Raw genomic sequence first — 20,133 nt, 5'->3', positions numbered from 1 at the left:
CACCAAGTAAATAAAACCTAAAGCGAGCAAAAATAAAATAAAAAGTCTCGTTAAACTTAAAAACAACATATATTACAACGGATGAATAAATGAAACCTAAAATGAGCAAAAAGAAACAAATAATCTCGTTAAACTGAAAAATAACAGATATTACTATGGATAAATAAATGAAACCTGAAAAGAACATATATAAAACGGAAAATAAAATCGGGCTTTAGCAGAATTTAACACAAAGAATAGCAGACAACCATGCCCTTACACCCCACTTATAACACCCATTGTTCTTCCTCTGGGCGTCATTCTGGAGCATTTTCAACATTTTCCTTCTATTGGCATTCCCCTAGTCCAGGGAAACCCATAGGCTTTTATTTTTGCTTCTCTTTTTAAATATATACGAGTCGCTTGTTCTGTTCTTTTGAAAAAGTTCCTCCTTCCCCCTGAGAAGAAATCGGCCAAATGTGTAAGGTATAGAACCATGTATACCTGACCGAGTTGAAACCGACTCTGAAACCGAGTTGTTCAGCATTGGAACAACTTACCAGAAAGAGTAATCTGCTCCACAAACCTACGGACATTCAAGAAGGAAGTTGATGAATAATATTCAAGTGACATTTTCTCCTTATGCAAATTTAGAAGAAATGCAAATTAAGATTTTTGTTTTGTAGAGGCTTAACGGCCTGCCCTCAAATTTGCGAATATATTTATTTATTTATTTATGTAATACAAATTATGGATTATCAAAGATGGATTACAATTACATATGATACAAATTATGGATTATCTCAAGTTACAAACTTTATTAGCATTGCCGTCTCATTATTCAGTAAAGATCAAGATCCAATTGAGAGATGACCTCATTTTGTTGTTTCATTTATAATAAAAAAAAACATTTTTGATATGTGAACGCTCTGAACATGTTAAGGGCATGTTCTTTTGTTTATCCAAATTACTCAAGCCGGTTGAAATACAAGAGTATGTTCTTAATTTTATCGTATTAAAACCTTGAACAAATAAAAAGAACAAAATAGAGAAAAAAAAGTACAAACCAAAAGAAAAAAAAAGTACAAAAAGTTACAATATTTTGTAACTTGTTTTTCTCCATGAAAACTGCAAATCACACCGCTAACGAAAAAAAGTAATAAACGTTGTAATTTTTTTCTTCCCCTAGTCCCGATAAAAATCAGATAGAAGGTTTTACCTGAAGTTTTCCCCACAGACGACATTTTTGGCAACCAACACAGTCCATGATTCTGCTGACGTTGAGGAAGTGGAGTCGAAATTCTTCTTTCAGTTTCACAGCTTGCTGACCACCAGAGAACATAGTTGATTCATTGAAATGATACTCAAAATCTCTGGAAGGATGAAACAACAGTAATGGCTGCATTTAAATGACCCCCTCCCCCTAGGCAGACTAGCAATCCAAACGTAGTTGTAATACACTGATTTAGATTTTCAGGCCGCAAGAATTTGTCTTATTGCTCCCCCTTTTATGTCTGCAGTATTTGCGAAATTCTTTTCCGTAAAATAGGTTTATATAAAGGCATACTTCTAAAGAAGGAGGCAAGGCAAGATGGATCCCCTGAAAATTTAAACTTGAAAAAAGATCCTCAACCCTTTAAGATAATTACACTATTACCAGAAATAAATTTTTAGGGATTTCATACCAGGTTCTCCCATCCTTCAGAATAATCTAGAAATGGGAGCATAATCCCTAAACTCTAGAGATTTTGGTCGAATGCAAGTAAATTGAGCACCAAACATGGTTATTGAGGGAATGGCATCTTTTATTACTGAGCAAACATGTGAGCGTTGAATTAACAATTATTTTCATATGCATACCAGCATACACTGGGTAGGGGGAAGGGGGTACCGCTCCAAATGAACATTCTTCAAGTGAACCATTTTAGTTAAAAAATTGGAAAATGCCAAAAAATTATCTTTCTTAGTATTTCAAGCCACCACTTCGGATTTTTGGTACCCTTCCTAGGGACAGTTATGTCGAGCCGATATAGTCAAAAGCATATAAAAAAGATTTTCTTTTATTATAGCGCCCTTTTAATCAGCAGTAAAAATCAAACCTCACTAAATCATCCCTTTCCCTTGGGCAGAAGTTTGTTAGACTACAAGTAATAATTTTGCTATTCTTTGAGGTGTTGAAGCGCCTTATGAGAATCTGCCAGTTTCTAAGGGTTCCTACTCAGCTGGCGCAGACGTTTCGCTCAGTAAATTTTTGTACATTCTCTAATTCATTTGTTATAAGGAAAAACCCAGACAAAAAAAATATTAACTTAAAAGATAATTCTTAAGTTACATTAACAGAAAAAGGAATAGAATCGAGGGTCGACTATGGCTATCTTCGCATTGTTTATTTTTATTCCATTTTTACTTTTATTTGGACGGAGGGGGAGGGGTTGTTAAGGAATGGAGGTAGCCATTTTTTCAATATCATTTTTTTCTGGTTTTGTTGTTTCTGATTTCTCTTCAATCAGTTTTTCTTCAATTTTCGCGTTTTGTTTTGCCAGAACCATTAGAGTTACTCGTCTCACAACACGATCTTAACGATATTACTGGATCTGTGAAATTTGTCATCTATCGAGTAAAAATACATGTTCGTAAGAAAGAATTCTAGCTGCCAAAAGTAGAAAAGGCTGTACCCTGAAGTAGAGGACAGATTGCTTTCAGTAATGACAGATTACTCAGCATTGACTGATCCAAACCTTGATCGAGGATTGTGAGTTCTCAGTACCTAAAAAAGGCCTCCCTGTGAAACATTGACGCATTGAGCAGCCACTTAAAAAATTCAAAATATTGGCTAAAATCCTGAGAATATCTTCCACCCCCATGACTTGTTTGAAGCAATCTGCACGACATAATATACCCTTAGTCCATCCATCCCAAAGGACATGGATATTCGAGGCAGTGTACGTTCACCAACGATTAATACATAGTATGCCCAAAAACCTCTCTGCGTAGTTTCAACCCAATGAGAGCTCCGTCGCCGAAGTTGTCATTTAAGCTTTCCATATATGCAACGCTCATAGGTAGTGGGTACAATTATTATTTTTTCTTTTAGTTGATACAGCAAACAAGTCAGTTCATCTCAACACTTCTCAAGCAAACCGTAACCAAACGGAGAAGCACAGAAGAGCTTGTTCAAACCCAATTAAACCCTGTATCTTTGCTTATTGACCTCAATCCTGCCAAGTTACGGACTGACCAAAATGGATCATCGATGACTTCTGATCAAAAAGTCATAGGAGTAAAACTCATCATATGAGGAGAGATCCTGTTTACTTAAGTGAGAGAAGAAGATCTAGAAAAAAATTGACCATCCTCCACAATTTTGGAATGACTGCTTTTAAACTAAAACCAAAATAAAGTGAAATTGTATGGATGCATCTCTCAGTACCGGTAACTTCAATTAGCCAGTTAAGGTCCTTTAGATGAAATGAGTTTTCGCGAATGGCTGCAGTCACTTGATTCGAATTCCTTTAAGTGATAAATTAAAAAAAAAAACATTTGCTTTATTAGTCAGTTATTTTCAATAAGACACAAAGTAAAAATTTTACCTTACTCTTTTCTAACAAAACAATAGAAAATGAACAAACGAAAATAGTGCCGGAATAGTAGTGAAGGTGTACCATCCTCTTTTATATGGGACAATTTGGGTTCGCTCTGAGTTTTACCGTTCGTTTCTCCTCTGTTAAAAGCTTCTACATAAAATCAACAATGTAAATCCATTGCTGTGTTAAAGATAAATATTCCCCAGTTTCAACAAGGTGTGCCCAATGGCACAGTTACAATTTTTCTAATTACAATACTTTCTGAGGCTCACTCTAGTATCTACAAGGGTAAAATCAGATTTCCTGGGGCGTACGTACTAGAATTACAAAACAAGGTATTTACGTCATGCAAAAAAGGGGCAGCAAGTACAGGAATAAATCTAACTTCGGAAAACTTATTAATGAAGCTCTAAATAAAAAAACTAGTGTTTTCAAAAAAAGCTTCACCAAAATTTGAAAAATAATCCGTATTTTGGGTTTTAACAAAAGACAGTCGAACTGCTTTTTATTTTCATTAAAATGAAAACGTGAATTTTATTCTTGATAAGGAGTCAATAGTATTCGAGTCGTCTAACATCCTTCAAGGCTGCAGTTAAGAGATTTTTCCTTGCAAAAGAATAATATGTTTGTATGTATATGTATGTAGTTTATATGTTTGTATGTAGTACAATGTAAAGTAGAGCAGACTGTCACCTACTGTCAACAAACTTTTGGGGCTTTCTTAACAGGTACTGCAAAGTATTTTGTATACATTTTTAAAATAAAATTTATCTTATCTAATATTTCAATTTTTATCAAACTTGAATGTCCTTACTTCTAGCTGGTTAGTCGTCAAAGAAATAACAAGATTAAATCTACGCCTTGAGTTATTCCTCCAGGAACTCTAAAAACCTTCCTAAATGTGTTGCATTACATTCAAGTGAACTCAGGAAACTTCCCTTTTCTAGCAAACTTTGTTGGTTACGTTGAAACGTCGGTATCAGTTCCGCGACTTACGCTTATTTCCCAGCGCTTAGATCAATAAATGGAGGAAAAAATTAGGTTTCATTCCACTAATAAATACATGGCCAAGCTCTACTTGGTTGCCCCCAGCGAGTTTCAAAACATGGCGCATGCTCAGGAGAACTTCCCTTTTTTCCCATTTCTAACTTAAGAATGACCTAATAAAGATTTGCTATCAAGAAAGACTTGTAGGATAAATATAATTTATTGATACAAAACCCGAAGTTTCACCCTGCGTTCAAAATAATTTGTATTTGGTCAGAATGTTCGGGGTATCCTTATTTTATTTCTGGTAAAACTATTGTAACTTGGATATTTCTACTTTTTGACAGTTTTACAGGAGACAATAATATAATTTTCTACCTAATAGTAAATGCTCAAGGCTTCAAAACAAGGAACTGAGCCTGTAAGAAATCAACATGCACATTTTTATGTTTTCAAGCTTGTAAAACCATAGTGCACGATTGGTCCTAAGCTACTTTAGTTCAACATACTCTAAAGTTTCACCTTAACCCCCTAGCCCCTTCTAGGATATTCCACGCGCTTTCTTTTACTGTCTAGATGCTCATAGTTTCTTTTGATATCCTCTTACACATTTCAGGAAAGTCTCAACTTTCCGGAAATGTGTTTCCGGATAGCTTTAGCTATTCCTGAGATATAGCAGATTTATTGTTTTCCAGCCTTGATACACATAACTTTTTTTGATTAAGTTAAAAAAAGGGAAGACATTCCTCGTTAATTTTCCTTGTTGCTCAAGATCAGGGACTGTAATTCTCCTTAATGAAGTTTTTGGCTGTGGTGATTAGTAGTACAGTTTTCATTTCGACCTGACAACATTAACGAAGGGTTAAAGTTATATTCTAATATTCCCATAAATTCGTTTTCGCAACAAACTTTCACCATTAAGATTAATCGAAATAAGAGTTACCATTTCTGAATCAACTCACTAGGCAGTTTATTCAAAATTAGTTTTTTAATATTCGGTCACTATGAGCATATTCCACAAAAGTGAGGATAAATAGTAAAAAAAGGGGGGAGGGAGAATTTGGATGCTACACAGTTTTTTAGATGTTAGTTTGACTCAAGCTCATTCTAAAATACACTTCAGAAACTATCAAAGAAAACACATGGCCTGAAAAAAAGAGCTCAAACTAGTTCACCGTACTATATACTGCACACGACCAACTCAATAATGCTGAGAATATCGCATACAGCATCTTCATTTTAGTGTGAGAATTTGTGTCTAGAGGGGGGGAATATTTACATAGCTTTGGGATGTGCATATGACCTCACCCCCAGAAACACATTTTGGATATATACTAGAAGCTGAGGGCGAGTAAGGCGTAAATTAGGGGTGATAGGTCACCCTTGATTTACGTCTATCCTTAACAAAGCACTAGGAGTCTGAACTTGTGATCAAAAGATGCGTTTCCCAAGTTCCTGTTACCATTAAATATTGATTTTATCTTTTTCAACGTGAGCGCACACAACTTGAAAAAAATTCAAACTACTTCTGTAAAATATTCTTGTTTATATTCAACTTACTTGACAATGTTGAGTATATCTCGTACAGCCTCTTTAGTTTCATAATCTTCCTCTGCGTTTCCAGTGTAATAGTCAACATTTTCCAGAAACGGAGCAGCTTTGGCAAGAGCCCTAAAACATAAATATTAATTTTTAGAAAAGCAAAAATAATTGTAAGCTATTACTAACTAAATCTTTAATGAAAGTTTTATATAGACGACTGTGATTCAGTTACTCATGTCAAAATTAATGCACAGCAATGCTACTACGATGAACTTGCTGCAAAGACTACCCATCTGAAGCCAAGACACTGCCGATCATTCTTTCTGACACCCCTTCCCCATCTGCCCTCATTTTAAAGCTATGTTCTGGTAAGGATGGGAGGTTTTGAGAAGCAGAAACGACCACGTGACTCAGTTCCGACTAGTAGGCGAATCTACCTGGAAAACTTAAAAAAGTCCTTTAAAAACAAATCTAAAGAGTAAAAAAAGAAGAAGAAAAAAAGATTGATACTGTAGATTCCACAATATATCCAAAAAACAAGAATCTCTTCTTTATTTTAAACAAAGTTTAGCCCAAATGAAAACTAAATTTTAGACTTTGAGGTGAAACAGAAACGATCTATGAAGCTGTAAATATTCCACGCCAAAGTGCTTTAAAAACCACACAAATTTTGTCTCGCTCAAAATTTTAGCTTTTGTAACTTCTCCCAAAGTGCTTGCTTATTTGCATTTATTAACTCATTAAAACATTTTTGTATCTGAAATATTTCGTCGAAAGATCCCTGCGATTGTTCCCGTCAACAATCTCACTTTCTTTGCTTAGCTTCTTTTTGCCTTGTTTCTGTCTCTTTACTGTGTTTGTTTATGTTTTGTAACTGTTCTCATCCCCTCCTGTGTCACTTCGTCTTCGTAATTCTACGTATTTTCCTAATGATTTCGTTTTCACGTTTGTTCCCGTGATCGTTTTGTTCATATGATGAACATTTTTGTGAGTTTAGAACTTTTCAAAACACATATTTGCTGTAATATGCTGAATGTTTTAATGACAGAAAAGACAGACTGGCTAAAACACTCTTAATTTAACCCAATGTAATTCGACTCTTAAAGATGTACCGATATTTCCCAAAATTTCTTATTTTATGAGCACTGTCTCAAGTTTCTACGATCACTCTTCTACATAAATTTACTAGTTGGGGGGGGGGGGACTAATATATATAGGCCATATCGGTATTTCCATTGTCCTTCCATTTAAAATTTTTTGCATTGCTCCAGCACCAATTTTTTCTGATGCTTTTATGTGTTTGTATTGTTGCTGTGTTTCTTCACACTTTTGTTCCTACATTATTTCCTGTTTTAGTTCTCGTTTTATGCTCTGAGTTTGTTCCTTTGCTCCTCCCTCTGTGTTTCGTTGTGATAATTTTGTACTTTCTTTTCGTTCTCTAGCTACTCAGTTTGATACGTTCGTTACACTTTTCATAATTGCACCAGAATTTGAGATTTGATAATTCAGTTACGTTGTTTATTAATAGCAGTTGATAGTTCAATCAAGTTATACATTAATATCGCAAATGTGTCTTATACATCTCTCTATGAAGTTGCAGTGCCCCAATAACGCGAAGAAAAAAGAGACGCATGATAGCTTCCAATGCGAGAAAGTGATTTTTCTTGTTGCTCCAAATGGGAAACTGTAATTCTGAGATTTGGGGTTGTGGGCTATGTGGATTCCAAGGATAAAGTTTTCATTTTCACCCGAAACCATTGTCGAGGCGTTTCAGGCTAATATTGGAAACTCCCACAATTAAAAGTTCGTTAATCAGCTTCACTGACGATTCTTCCTCATTCGACAATTGTTTTTACAAGTGAGAGTTTAAATTTTCGGTTACTATGGGCTAGAATTCATTCTTAACTAAGTTTTACCTGATACTTCGACCATAATTAATTCCCTGGACTTTGGTTCAAATTTTTATATCAAAAGCTACTAAAAAGTAACGATTTTATGCATTTAAATTTTATAAATTTGTCCGTCCTGTAGCAAACCCTGAATACAAGCCATTGACGTTTATTGCCTGATTCTATATAGGGCATAGTAGACTTGTGATGAATTATTTTGCCTTCAGACATCCACTGATTCCTATTTTGGTAGTATCTCAGATGAAGCACATTATGGCAACTGAAGAGAATTTCTCCCTCAAATAATTGAAGTAATGTTGGGCAGAAAATACGAAAATTGGCTGCTGTTTTGGACACCTAACTAGAAAGTATATCTCTCTTAATTTGATATTCGCTAAGTTTTATTTTTAGAAGGTTAATATTGTACATTTATTTGTCGAGGCTTATTGTTTAAAAATCATTATCTTACATATCATGTTGTTTTTCTTAAGACATAATCAAATTTGGATATTTAATAAGCAACAGGCATTGAAAGCCATATCGGGCTAAAAAATACATTTGCACTTGTTGAGTTGAAATCAGAAGTGGAATTTTTCTAGACATATTCTAAAAGTTCACTGATCTTATGTGGTTCGCTAACAACAACCAAATTATTATCAAATTATCAACCAAGTTAAATACTTATTATTATCGTTAGTTTGAAAAATAGTATCTTTAAGCACAATCTTTTCCATTTTTTCCAAAATTCAAATAACGTTTGGTATTTTTTTCTTTTTTTACCCATTTTTTTTTCAGTTATATTATCAAGTCTATTGCAAATTAAAGCTTCATTTTGTTTACTGGAGTTTTTTTTTCAAAGTTTATTTTTTTTGTAAAAGATTTTTTTTTGCCACAAATAACGGCACAATGACCAAAACTTATTCTCCTGTTCTTCCAAATCTTTTTGACCTGAAACAATCTGAATCTTAGCTATTCCACTTTCCCCCCCTTCAACTCATCCTCCGCAGGTGCTATGAATCTATCTCAGCAAAGGCAAATTCACAATAAAAATTTACTAACATCAAGGTAATTTAAAAGCACATTGAGCCAATACGAGTTTTTCTGAAATTGTACACAAACAGTACTAACTTGACATCTTTTCTTAAGACCAAAATGAACTCCTGCGTTTGACCTTCATTAAAACCGTCAATTTTCAAACCGTTGTATATCTCCACAGTGTCATGTATATTAGTGAATTTAAACGATCAGCTTCTTTCGGGATCCTTTTGGATTTGGACTTGTTTGTCAGAAGGATGAATCTACATCAGCTGGGGCCAGTTGTGTGCTTATAAAGCCATGATAATGTTTATCTCGTAGTGAGGATTTAACAACCTCTATTATTCAATCTTTCAACAAGATTTTTAAGCTTTTAAGTAGCTTTTTGTGATTTTTTTTAAGTAACAATTTTGTGCCATGTCTCGATTATGAAATTTTTTCGGCGCATCTTTAAGATAATACATTCTTTTCAGGTATTATTCCCCTTTCCTGCAGGTTTTGGGGACAATGTTGCCTTCTTCATTCTTCAATTCGGAAGTTCTTCCGATTTATTTCCAGGACTTGAAATGATGAAGGATTTTTTCTAGACGTTTTTCTCTGACGGTTATACTCCAATAAAGCACCCACATTGGGCAAAATTTTCTTCGGATTCTACTAAATATAGAAATGCATTAGTAGTTGCGCTTGACAGAGCGGAATAGAATATACCTGGACTAAAACAAAACACCTGCGTCATCGCTTGCACATTCAATCCCTGTGATTAGATGTACCTAAAAGCACGATTTCTCGGAAAACTACAGCCAGAAGTTTCCGTCCGTCAAAGTTGAAACGATACCACCTAATTCACCAGTTGGTAGCAACTATAAGCAGGATAAATAACCTAATGATCCATTGACAACCCCTCTATCAACATAAATGTTTCTTTGGAAAATTATTCGTGTACTATTGGCAAGTACCTGGTTCATCCTAGCACTAACTGTTCATTTCTTGTCCTTGGCAAAACTTTCCATGGTCTTTGCTCCTTCTTTTTCAGTTTGTTTGCCTTTGACAACTGAAGAGAGTCGATCAACTGCGACAGAATATAACATAACTTGAGCTAATTTTTCGAAGAAGCAACTCGTTAACGATGATAAAATTCTCTTTAGTAAACATCGGAACGATAGGACTATTTTCCAGTGCAGCTAACTTTATGTAGAGATCTACAATTTCGTCAGTTTCAGCTCTAAGCGAGATTCCAATCTTTCTAGAGAGAGATTGGAATCTCACTTAGAGCTACAACTGACGAAATTACCCACAGGCAAATCAACGAAAATGATTTCAATCAGTTTCACATGAATAAATAAGGCTGAAACCAAGGCCGTAAATGTCTGTGTAACTCGTAAAAACGTAACAAATGAATATAAACAAATTTTTGATACGTTTTTTAAAGCTTTTTTGTAACCCCCTAAACAAAAAAAAAAAAAAAAAAAAAAAAAAAAAAAAAAAAAAAAAAAAAAAAAAAAAAAAAAAAAAAAAAAAAAAAAAAAAAAAAAAAATTCTGGATACGTTCTTGGCTGAAACCATACCTAACTCCATAAACAATAAAAAATCTAGTACTCTGAAGTGTCATTTTCAAAGTTAGTGGAATGTCAAAGAACGTTTTTCTGTTGCAAACATCTTTAAAAAGAGTTCTGTAGTAAACCTCTTTCTTCTCATTATCCGCGAGTGTGTTATCTGAATGATGTATGGTTATAAAGCTCCTTTTCTGAGAAAAAAGACCCACCATTTAAGAGGATGTTGACATCAGTAACCTCACGTTCAAGCCCATAACCAAGACAACAACTAAAAAAGATCGATGCTCTAATCGATATATTCTGGTTCTTTTTGGGCAGGCATCAATAACCCAGTAAGCAACCTACAAGTCACCACTTTTTCATATCCTTTTTGTAAGCTTTTTAGGCTCGTGGTTTTTTTTTTAACGTCCTCTTAGCTTTGATTCTTTTCATAAGGTCGACACACCAAAAGTGCCATGAAACACACATGAAATACCTTAAATATTTCTCTAAGATATCTCAGGGCTCACAAAAGGCAACAAAACAAAAAGGAGACAGTAATTCTCTTATATAGGATTTTCGCCTATGGCGATTCCAATGGAGCAGTTTTCATTTGGTTCTGACAACACTTTCGTACAATTTCAGGCCATTTTTCTAAATTTTCATAAATTAATCTTCGTAATTAACTTTTACCATTACTATTAACGGAGACAACACCTAGTATTCCTGAATAAGGTTTAAATGGCAATTCTTCCGTATTTGACTTTTTTTAAAACTTGCCTTTAAATTTTCGGTTACTATGTTCGTTCGTTTCTTTACTAAGTTGTATCTAATGCTGTAACTATTATGGCAAATCAAAGTTAATATAATTTCATTCAATTAGATCTTTTTTACTTGAATGTAATGTCGCTAGTTTCAGTAATTTCTACTATTGAATAAGTGAAAACGTTTTGAACGCACCTTAGTTGCAAAAGGTAGAGAAAATAAAGATTTCTGAGCCACTGAGGCCCGTGTCCATTTGTTCTGTCAGGATCAAATCTTCTATGGAACTCTTCAAGGTTCGGACCCCAATTACCCAGTGAATTAATTCCGTCACTGAGAACACCAGGCACTTCCGCAGCTAAAATTTTTGTGAATATATTAGACTTTTTATGTATATACACATATGTACTATAATATATCTGTACATATACATATATATAGCTCTTAGTTATATCTACAAATAATTAGATATATCATAGTATATATAATTAACTCCTACTTATCAGGTAGCCTATATTTCCCCAAATTGCATTTTGTGGAAAACGGCGATTCGAGAACGGATTTAACTTTGTAAGAAAACCGAGAGATTTTGAGAAAAAACAATGTGACCACAATAGAATCTCAAACATAAGAAAATAATTGCTACTTCTAGTATTCTGTATGTAAAGCTGATCCAGATAGAATGATTTTGCTAATGTTCATTTATTAGGTGCAATCTTTCAGACCGCGATTTCTCCAATACATTAAATCACTACCTATGCAGATTAGGAATTATTTGGAAATTGCACCCACGTTTATCGCCCCCCAAAGCGCTGGAAGAACTTCTCCGACTGCAACCTCCCTGGTCTTCTCAGATTGGCACAAAACAGAGAGCAGTTTAGATGACAAATATATTTGCTCGTGAGGAGAGAGGCCCCGAGACGACCACCAAGGCCAGATAAGTCAAGCAATTAAGTCAAAAATGTGTAACAATTGATGGTATTCCCTCCCTCCCTTTTGATTTTTTAATTTACAAACTTTTCGTCGGATCACGATAATTTCCATTTTAATGACAATATTTCTAGAGCCCTAAGTTTAATTCCACATGTTTTGGAAAAATAAACAGATCATTCAAAAAATTTCAAATTTGAGGTTGAGCAAGAAGCTCACATTCCGGGCAATAGCAAAAAACTATCTATGTTTAAACATGAAAAGGACACGATTTATATGGCAAATCATATGAAAAGATATGCAAAATCTATTAGAAAATCTAGCTATAAGTGGGCTGAGAAAAAAAAAAAAAAAAAAAAAAAAAAAAAACCGAAGCAACATGGGTGTGGTTATTTTAATTCTATGTAGATAACCAACTTTCCCTTTTCCCATTAGCTTTAACACCAAATGATTTCTAATGATTAATAAAAGTAATTTTTTTAAAGCTAATAATCATCGGTGGCCATTTCTTCTGCTGTATCAAAAGACAAAATTGAGCCCCATAAGCCTTTGAGCATTCACTTAATCGCTATCGCTAAATGTAAATCTATTTTTCTAGATGTCTTAAACGTACCTCACCGTACTGATCGTTCATAGACGGAGCGTCTTTTGTAAGCTCTACATGGGGATTCCAAGGCTCAGTTCGCTGCTTTTAATATGAAAATTTTCGTTGAAATTTATTTTCTGTTACGTCTATAGTCAATTTTTTTTTATATATTTCGATGTTTTGTGTGAATTCTTTTGCATCTGAATAGAAAATTTAAAAGATCAAAAGGGCTACGCTGTTAAAGCGTTTGAAAGAAACACGCGCAATGCAAGAGCACAATTGCAAGGATGGACAGAAGAGCTTTGTATAGAGTCCTTTGCTTCCAGAACCACAGATATTGTGATCCGTCCCTTTAATTGCACAATCATCATTCACAGCCATTTGATTTTAGTAAACTGGTCTATTATAATACTGGAAATTATGTCACTTACCCGAATGAAGATACTTGAGGGAGAGATGAATATTGATTGAGGCATGAAGACCTGAAACTGCTCTATAGAAAACACGTTTCTCAAAACACATATCTGAAATATAAATTTGACTTGAAAAGAAATATCTTAAAAAATCTAGACACAATTCAGAAACTTGCCATGACAGCTAAGAATTATGAGAAAAGGTAAAAGACTAACAGCAGGCGATTCTGCTCAAGGCCCAAAAATGTTAAAATACTTATCTTTCACCAGGAGTGAATGTCTTCACCTTTTTGCGAAGGGAAGTCAACCAATTTCTTTAGTTGGAGCGATTCTTCTGAAACTTAATTAAAAACTGAAGCATCGGATTTTTCCGAAAAATTTGTACTTGCTGTTCTTTGTCGTAAACATGAGCTTTGGTTTCATCTGCAAGAGTTCATGTAATACTTTTTAGTTAAACAATTCAAAAGATTGGTTTATTGTTGATTTTTGTCTAAAAATTTTCCTTGATAGTCATCAAATTCTAATAAAGTAATGTTAAAGTACGGTTCCTTGAGAACATTATACATAAAGAGCTTTTTTTTCTAATTAAAGTAAAGAGCGGCATTAGAATTTAAAACAAACAGAAAACACTCCGTATATGATGAGGGCTGCAGACTTCTCAACCCCTCGCTCGTAATACTAAAAATTGGTTAGTATTAAAAAAAGCTTCTTATTCCAATTTAAACGCCCTTGTGTTTCAGCAATAGTTCTTAAATGAATAAGACAAAAGGTAAAACTTTTGCGGGAAGAACAACCAACCCCACTCCCCTCATATACGAAATTATTTCCATTCATTTTAAACTTTAATTTTACTCCTTACTATCTTTGAAAAACTTGTTTTTTTTTTTAATTTAATTTCTGATCGTTTTTCAAATCATGCCCAGGCCTAAACAGAATGTGAAGTGGCTTACCAGCCCCATGATACCCCAGTTTTTGCAGTTAAATTGTATATTTATATAATGGTAAATTGATTGGTAGTTTCCCACTTTTCCGTTTTTCTGCTTAGGAATTAAAATATCGGATTGTAATTAAAATTTTGGATAAAATTTGAACATTTACTCAAAATATTCAATGAACAGTGATTTTGTTGAACAGGTTCGTCTAAACATTTTTACTACGATATTTCGGATGGACAGAGAGAGCACAAAGATTCTATGTAACTCTTGATCTTCTACAAGATAGAAGCCATTGCGACCTGTACAGTAAGGTTTTCTGATGCTTAAATACACTGTATACATATGTTTAAATACACATAGGTTAAGATAAAATGGACAAAAACAAAGCTCCTTGTAGCACCTATATCCCCTCCCCCGATCTCCCAAAAACTTTCGTGGCGAGGCTCATAATATCCCACCTCACATTTTCCACTTTTGTGGTGGTAAGCATACGAGTTAAATATTACATGTTAAATACAAAAAGATTGTCGCAATGGGTGGGGCACTATTACCCAACTCCCTCCCCCCTGCAGCACCAATAATAAAGACATAGAGAAAAAGTATTCCCGGGGTATCAAGAGTGATTAGATATCAATTTCTACCCGACTCTTCCTTCTCCCAAAACTAATTCTATTGCGAAACCTGAAGGCTCAATGAGAGCTAGAATATTTGAGCATTAAAAAGCATTCCTTGAGGCATCTTCTCCTACTCCTCGCCTGAAAATGAACCATTACTCTTCCATCATATTAGCTGATACGCACTTACACATTATTGTATGTAATTATATGAAATATGACTTAAATCAGTTTAGTTAAATGAAGCTTTAAATGAATGTCAGAAAGATTCTACTGCAATAAGAAAGGGGTATCAACCCTTAGCATCCTTATTCAGGCTTAAGAGTGATGTTAAGATACTAATTCCTACAGGCCTCCCCCATATCCTTTCGTATATTTGTCTGGGGGTTTATGAAGAATTAGAGAATTTGGGCATTGAAATGCGCTAGTTAAGGCATCTACCCCCCCCTTTCCCCACCTATACTATGATCCACCACCCCTCTGTCATAATAGCTGATGTGCAACATCAGTGATGTTTTCCATCACTACACACAATTTCCATAAAAATTAATACGAATCGACTTAGTTAAACCAATCATTAAGATAAATGTCAATGTTAACTATTTCTCTTGTGTGAACTACGTGACTTTTCAGAAACGAATAAGCCGCCATGCACCACTACTTCCTCTGCAAACGGGAAGCTCAATATAGTTTTTGATACTCTTAGATCGACTTGCTATTTCGCAATTTTCGATTGATAGCAACTTTGTCCTCCGTAGTACAAAATCATAGTCTGATGCCGAAAAATGGCAGAAAACGCCACATTCGCTCGGCACTATCTTTTCGGTAACATAAAAATGGTAATAGAACATTTGATTTACGTTCAAATGAGCCCTCTTCCGATCTTCAAGAATCATTCATTTAATTTAATCACCCCTGAAAAAAAAACAACAACAAAAATAACGAATAAACACGCATTCGTGATCTTTCTCCGAGAAAAAACTGCAAAATAACGACTTTTTGAGGGTGTTCCCCCTTTCTTCAAAAATTTGCCAAACTTTCTCAGGGTCGTAGCTTTCAATCAGCAACATTAAACTTAATGATTTATACAATTCAGAAACAGCAAAATCCCAGCTTTTTTATATATTGATTTATTTTTTTTTATCAAACTTCTTTTTTTAAACCTTGGATACTATTGGTCAAAGTCACTTCTCACTTACAGTTCGTTATGACAAAGTGTTTGAAAATTGCATATACTATAGATGGCATTATTTAAAAAAAATCAATTAAATAATTTTTGTTCATCTTTCACATTTTGGTATGATTTTCAAATTTTTCTTTAACTGTTATGTCCAAAATGACAAAATAAGAGTGAAATGTGATCCTCCAAACGTAGCACATTTTACAATTTACTATGATCATGCGTGTCCCACAAAGGATACTAATATAACAATTTAAAAATAAAATATACTTTAAAAATAATAAAAAGGTATGAATTTTTACGAGCCCCCAAAAAATTTAAACTACGCTGCTTTGATCAATAAGAATAATTTTATTTATTCTATGATAATTTAATTTAATTAACAATAATTATTTTAGAAACAATTTTTATAATTTTAATAATACATAGAAAATTTAATCTATTTAGTTTAAAATAATACTTTTATTTTAATACTTTTAATTGTTCGAATTTTTATACTGTGCTTTTAAAGCGCAGTTCAAAGAAAACAAAGAATTTGTTTGAGCAGCAATCTGGTCATTCAAATAAAGGTGAGAAACAAAGAGCTTTAAAAAATCTTCCGTTACGTCACAAAAAAAGATTATTTTGCAAGCGAAATGTTCTAAAAATCTTGAAAATATACCTAACAACCTTATCAAATATTTTGAAAGGGTATTAAGTTAAGAGGAGCGATCCTTAAAGCCTTTTTGTCAAGATTCTACCAGTCAGACACTGAGCTGCCAAGAATAAGCAACCTGTAAGACCACTTTTACTTTAGTTTTTACTTTAGTTAAGACCACTTTTACTTTAGTTTTTACTTTAGTTAAGACCACTTTTACTTTAGTTAATACCATGGTCACCATATTTTTTTTTTTTTTTGTATCATGTTTTATGCTAAGCATGGGACATTGGTACCATAATGGCAAACATGGCCAAATTAAACCACTTACTTCAAAAGTTTTTGGTCTGAAGAACAGATGATATTTTATTTCGTATATTCAGCTTCATACACACACTAAATAGTGCAAGATCAGAAATTTTAACAAATATAAAGTTGTTTTTTTAGAGGAGGAGGCTAGCAGATTTCCCAACCTTGGTAACCATGGTGACCATGGTAAGACCACTTTTACTTTTACTTATTATTTTACTCAAACACTAAAGCTTTTGACAGTGTTTCTCATGCTCAAGTTATGTTTTCCCTTGTCAGTTCTGGAGTCAACGTTTCTGTCGTTCGGGTTCTTCAGTTTTGATATAGTTATTCGGTTGAAGTTTCCGTCTAATTTTTATGGGAATATTCCAATCCGTTCGGGAGTGCGTCAAGGTGGTGCTTTCCCCCCTTATCTTTTCAGTATTTGTATCCACGGTGTGCTATCCAGAATTATGCCCTCTCTTTTTTTATGATTTGGTAAATGTCTCTTATATTGGATATGCGGATGATATACTTCTTTTAAGCCGATCTAGATCCAGCCTCTCGAATCCCGTATTATCTATTTCAAAACATTTCCAAAGTGTTGGTCTGTCATTGAATACTGATAAGTATGAGTACCTGATGTTTAATGCAAAGTATTATGCCCATTTATCTTCCGTGTTCTAACTTCTCCGTCCGTTGTGTCTCTGACTTACAGTAATTAGGCATTCATATTTGTTCGAATCTATTAACTTTTAGGACTAATATTGTACGGGATGTTAAAGAAACACTTAAAGTGGGTTATGGTAAAATCGATGGCTAATCGTGGTCATTATTCTTGAAAAGCGCCTGCATTGCTATATTTCCACTATTGTAACCATTCAATACGTTTCATGTCTGGTATTTCACATATCCTGAAAAAAAGGATCTGGCTGAATTACGTATATTGTATTTCCGCTATTGTAAGTTTCTGCTTTATTTACCCCGGTCTTATAGAACACGAAAATAATTCGGTATTTAGGGGCTTCTGACATTATTACTTCTTTGCGGAAGTTAAACTAAAAATTAGAAAAGGATTATGTTTTTTTCTCTGGGCCCCTTCCACCCCTTAGTTCGTTTATTTATCCGTTAGTTTTCACCTGATTTCGTTTTATAATTGTATTATCTGTTAGAGCTTCTTTCGTTAGTTGAGTTATGGCTGTGTTATATATGTTTTATCTCTCGTATAATTGTGTTATTTTTCTTTCATTATCTTTTATTTATTCCATTTGCCTTGTATTTTAGTGGGTTAAAAATAAATTATTACTACCAGAATATTCCAGCCCCTGTAATTATTTTTTCGGTATCTTGAATAAAGAAAAAGATAGTTTACACGAAAGTAAAACAGGACACAAAAACAGTCAGCTAATCTCAATAACAATTTAAAGATAGGCAATAATATTTATCTTCTTCAATGCTAACCAACTAGTTCACACCTGGCAATCATCTTTCAGAGTGTGTGAACTAGAAATTATACAGGGAATTGCATGAATTTTCACGGCAAACTTTAAAAGCTAAATAATAGTAGTAAAAAAAAAATTCCAACCACCAGAGAAAGGCAATCCCGATTTAAATTACCTTGAGAAAGTGAAGAACAGATAAAACGCTCACACGAAGATGACTGAAGGAAAAGAAAATCAGAAAAGATGATAGAAGACAGACTGCAAAAGTAAGAAAATAAGTAATTATAAAGAGAAAAATTAAATGGTTATAGATGGTTGGTTAATAGTTATATACAAAAACCTGAAATCAAAAGGTACGCTTTGACCTCCGAATTTGAGAGGAGAAAAAGAGGAAAGCCCATTGAACAGGTTATTGGGATATCACTCGTGTGGATTTATGACAGAGGTGACATCATAATACGTCTCTTCATTAATACAGAAAACCAAACAAACAAATTAAAACTACCAAGAAGAGAGGATAAGTTAAGAAAATCAGAGAGCAATACAGCATTGCTAACCATTTGCGGAAATCAAAAATAGTAAAATATAATGCAAAGAGCATTATTATTCAAGTATTGTGTTATCTCTATAAAGCACACTTTACGAAATACGGCAACCGCAATAAGAAAACTGACAAAATAGCTTCAGAATGAACCCGAAGTTTTAATATAAAATAGTCCAGAGGTTTAAAAGGAGATTTTCTGAAAATACATGGCCCAAGGAAATGCTAGTCACGTCAGCAAGTCCTGGGAGCTATGGTTCAAACATCCCATTCACAAAGCCCTTAAAGAGTTACAGCCCTCAAAATAAATATAGCCAAAAAAATGACAGGGCTTCAACCTTGGCCTTAGGTGGCCTGTTATTCTGTGTTGGCCTGAGGTGGCTTTGTTCTACGAGGAGTTTTTATTTCTTCTGCAATGGTTTTTTTTCTTGGGCTTTAAGAAACTTTTACTTTATACATCCTAGAGCTGATAAACTAATTCAACAACATTTTTTTTTTAAATTCGATGCAGAAAAAATAATTAAATTAAAGATTAGAAAGGATAGTACAGAAAGAAGACATTTAGAGAAGATATAACGATTAATATAAATATAGATAATTAGTAAAAAATTAGTAAAAATATAAAGAATAATTAACAAAATTTTGTTCGGAACTAATTTACCTCCCATGTTCCGAGTGTCAGTAAATAGACTGTATTCAAGACTGGGCCTAGAAAAAATAAAAGCTAGAAACAAAAAGTTTTTCAGAGCAATCCTTGTATTAGGCACAGGGTGAATAAGCAGCAAAAAATAAGTTCAAAATAAACAAGAAAAATATGGAAAAACTGAAAATATCATAATCTGCAAAAAGAATTTGTAGAATTTCTGAAAAAAAAAAAAACAAAAAAAAAAATTACTATGATTTTGTCTCTTCGACTTTGAATCTTAACAATGTATTGGAAATTCCAATTTGAGAGATTTTGATCAGCAAGTGTTGTGAACACGCATACATTATGCCATTAAAACCCCTTTATGGTCTCAACAAAAAGTAACTAGTCAGGAATAAATTATACCATTAAAACCAATTATACACTACTGGGAAACCTTTTGTATACTATGCATATATACCAGGCATTGGCACGGTAATAAGGAAGAACTTAAGAGTTATTGCAATCACTCGCTGAGTTTGACTGAAAGATGGCATTGGAATATAATTTTTGCTTCTTTTTCGGCTTTTGCCTAGTTCAAATAATATTCGATAGCCCTCTGTCTTCAATCC

At 33.8% G+C, this 20,133-nt stretch overlaps 1 protein-coding gene across 4 annotated transcripts in view; it reads right to left on the bottom strand.

Moving 5' to 3' along the window:
* Window positions 1–20,133, bottom strand: part of LOC136032221 (ero1-like protein) — a 58,857-nt gene that overhangs the window by 4,793 nt on the left and 33,931 nt on the right. For 3 of the 4 annotated variants that reach the window (XM_065712452.1, XM_065712445.1, XM_065712438.1), the window contains exons 7-11: window positions 18,511–18,593; window positions 13,258–13,350; window positions 11,509–11,668; window positions 6,111–6,221; window positions 1,199–1,352 (exon numbers count right to left, since the gene is read on the bottom strand). In XM_065712452.1, coding sequence (XP_065568524.1) covers window positions 1,199–1,352; window positions 6,111–6,221; window positions 11,509–11,668; window positions 13,258–13,350; window positions 18,511–18,593 — 601 coding nt within the window. Of the gene's footprint in view, window positions 1–1,198; window positions 1,353–6,110; window positions 6,222–11,508; window positions 11,669–13,257; window positions 13,351–18,510; window positions 18,594–19,537; window positions 19,585–20,133 lie in introns of all 4 variants that reach the window. The other variant, XM_065712461.1, reaches the window with a different exon arrangement.

The sequence above is a fragment of the Artemia franciscana genome, chromosome 1, assembly GCF_032884065.1.
Source record: "Artemia franciscana chromosome 1, ASM3288406v1, whole genome shotgun sequence".
Taxonomy (NCBI): Eukaryota; Metazoa; Arthropoda; class Branchiopoda; order Anostraca; family Artemiidae; genus Artemia; species Artemia franciscana.
Note: the sequence above shows the minus strand (reverse complement) of the source record. Positions and strands in the feature narration are given on the sequence as shown.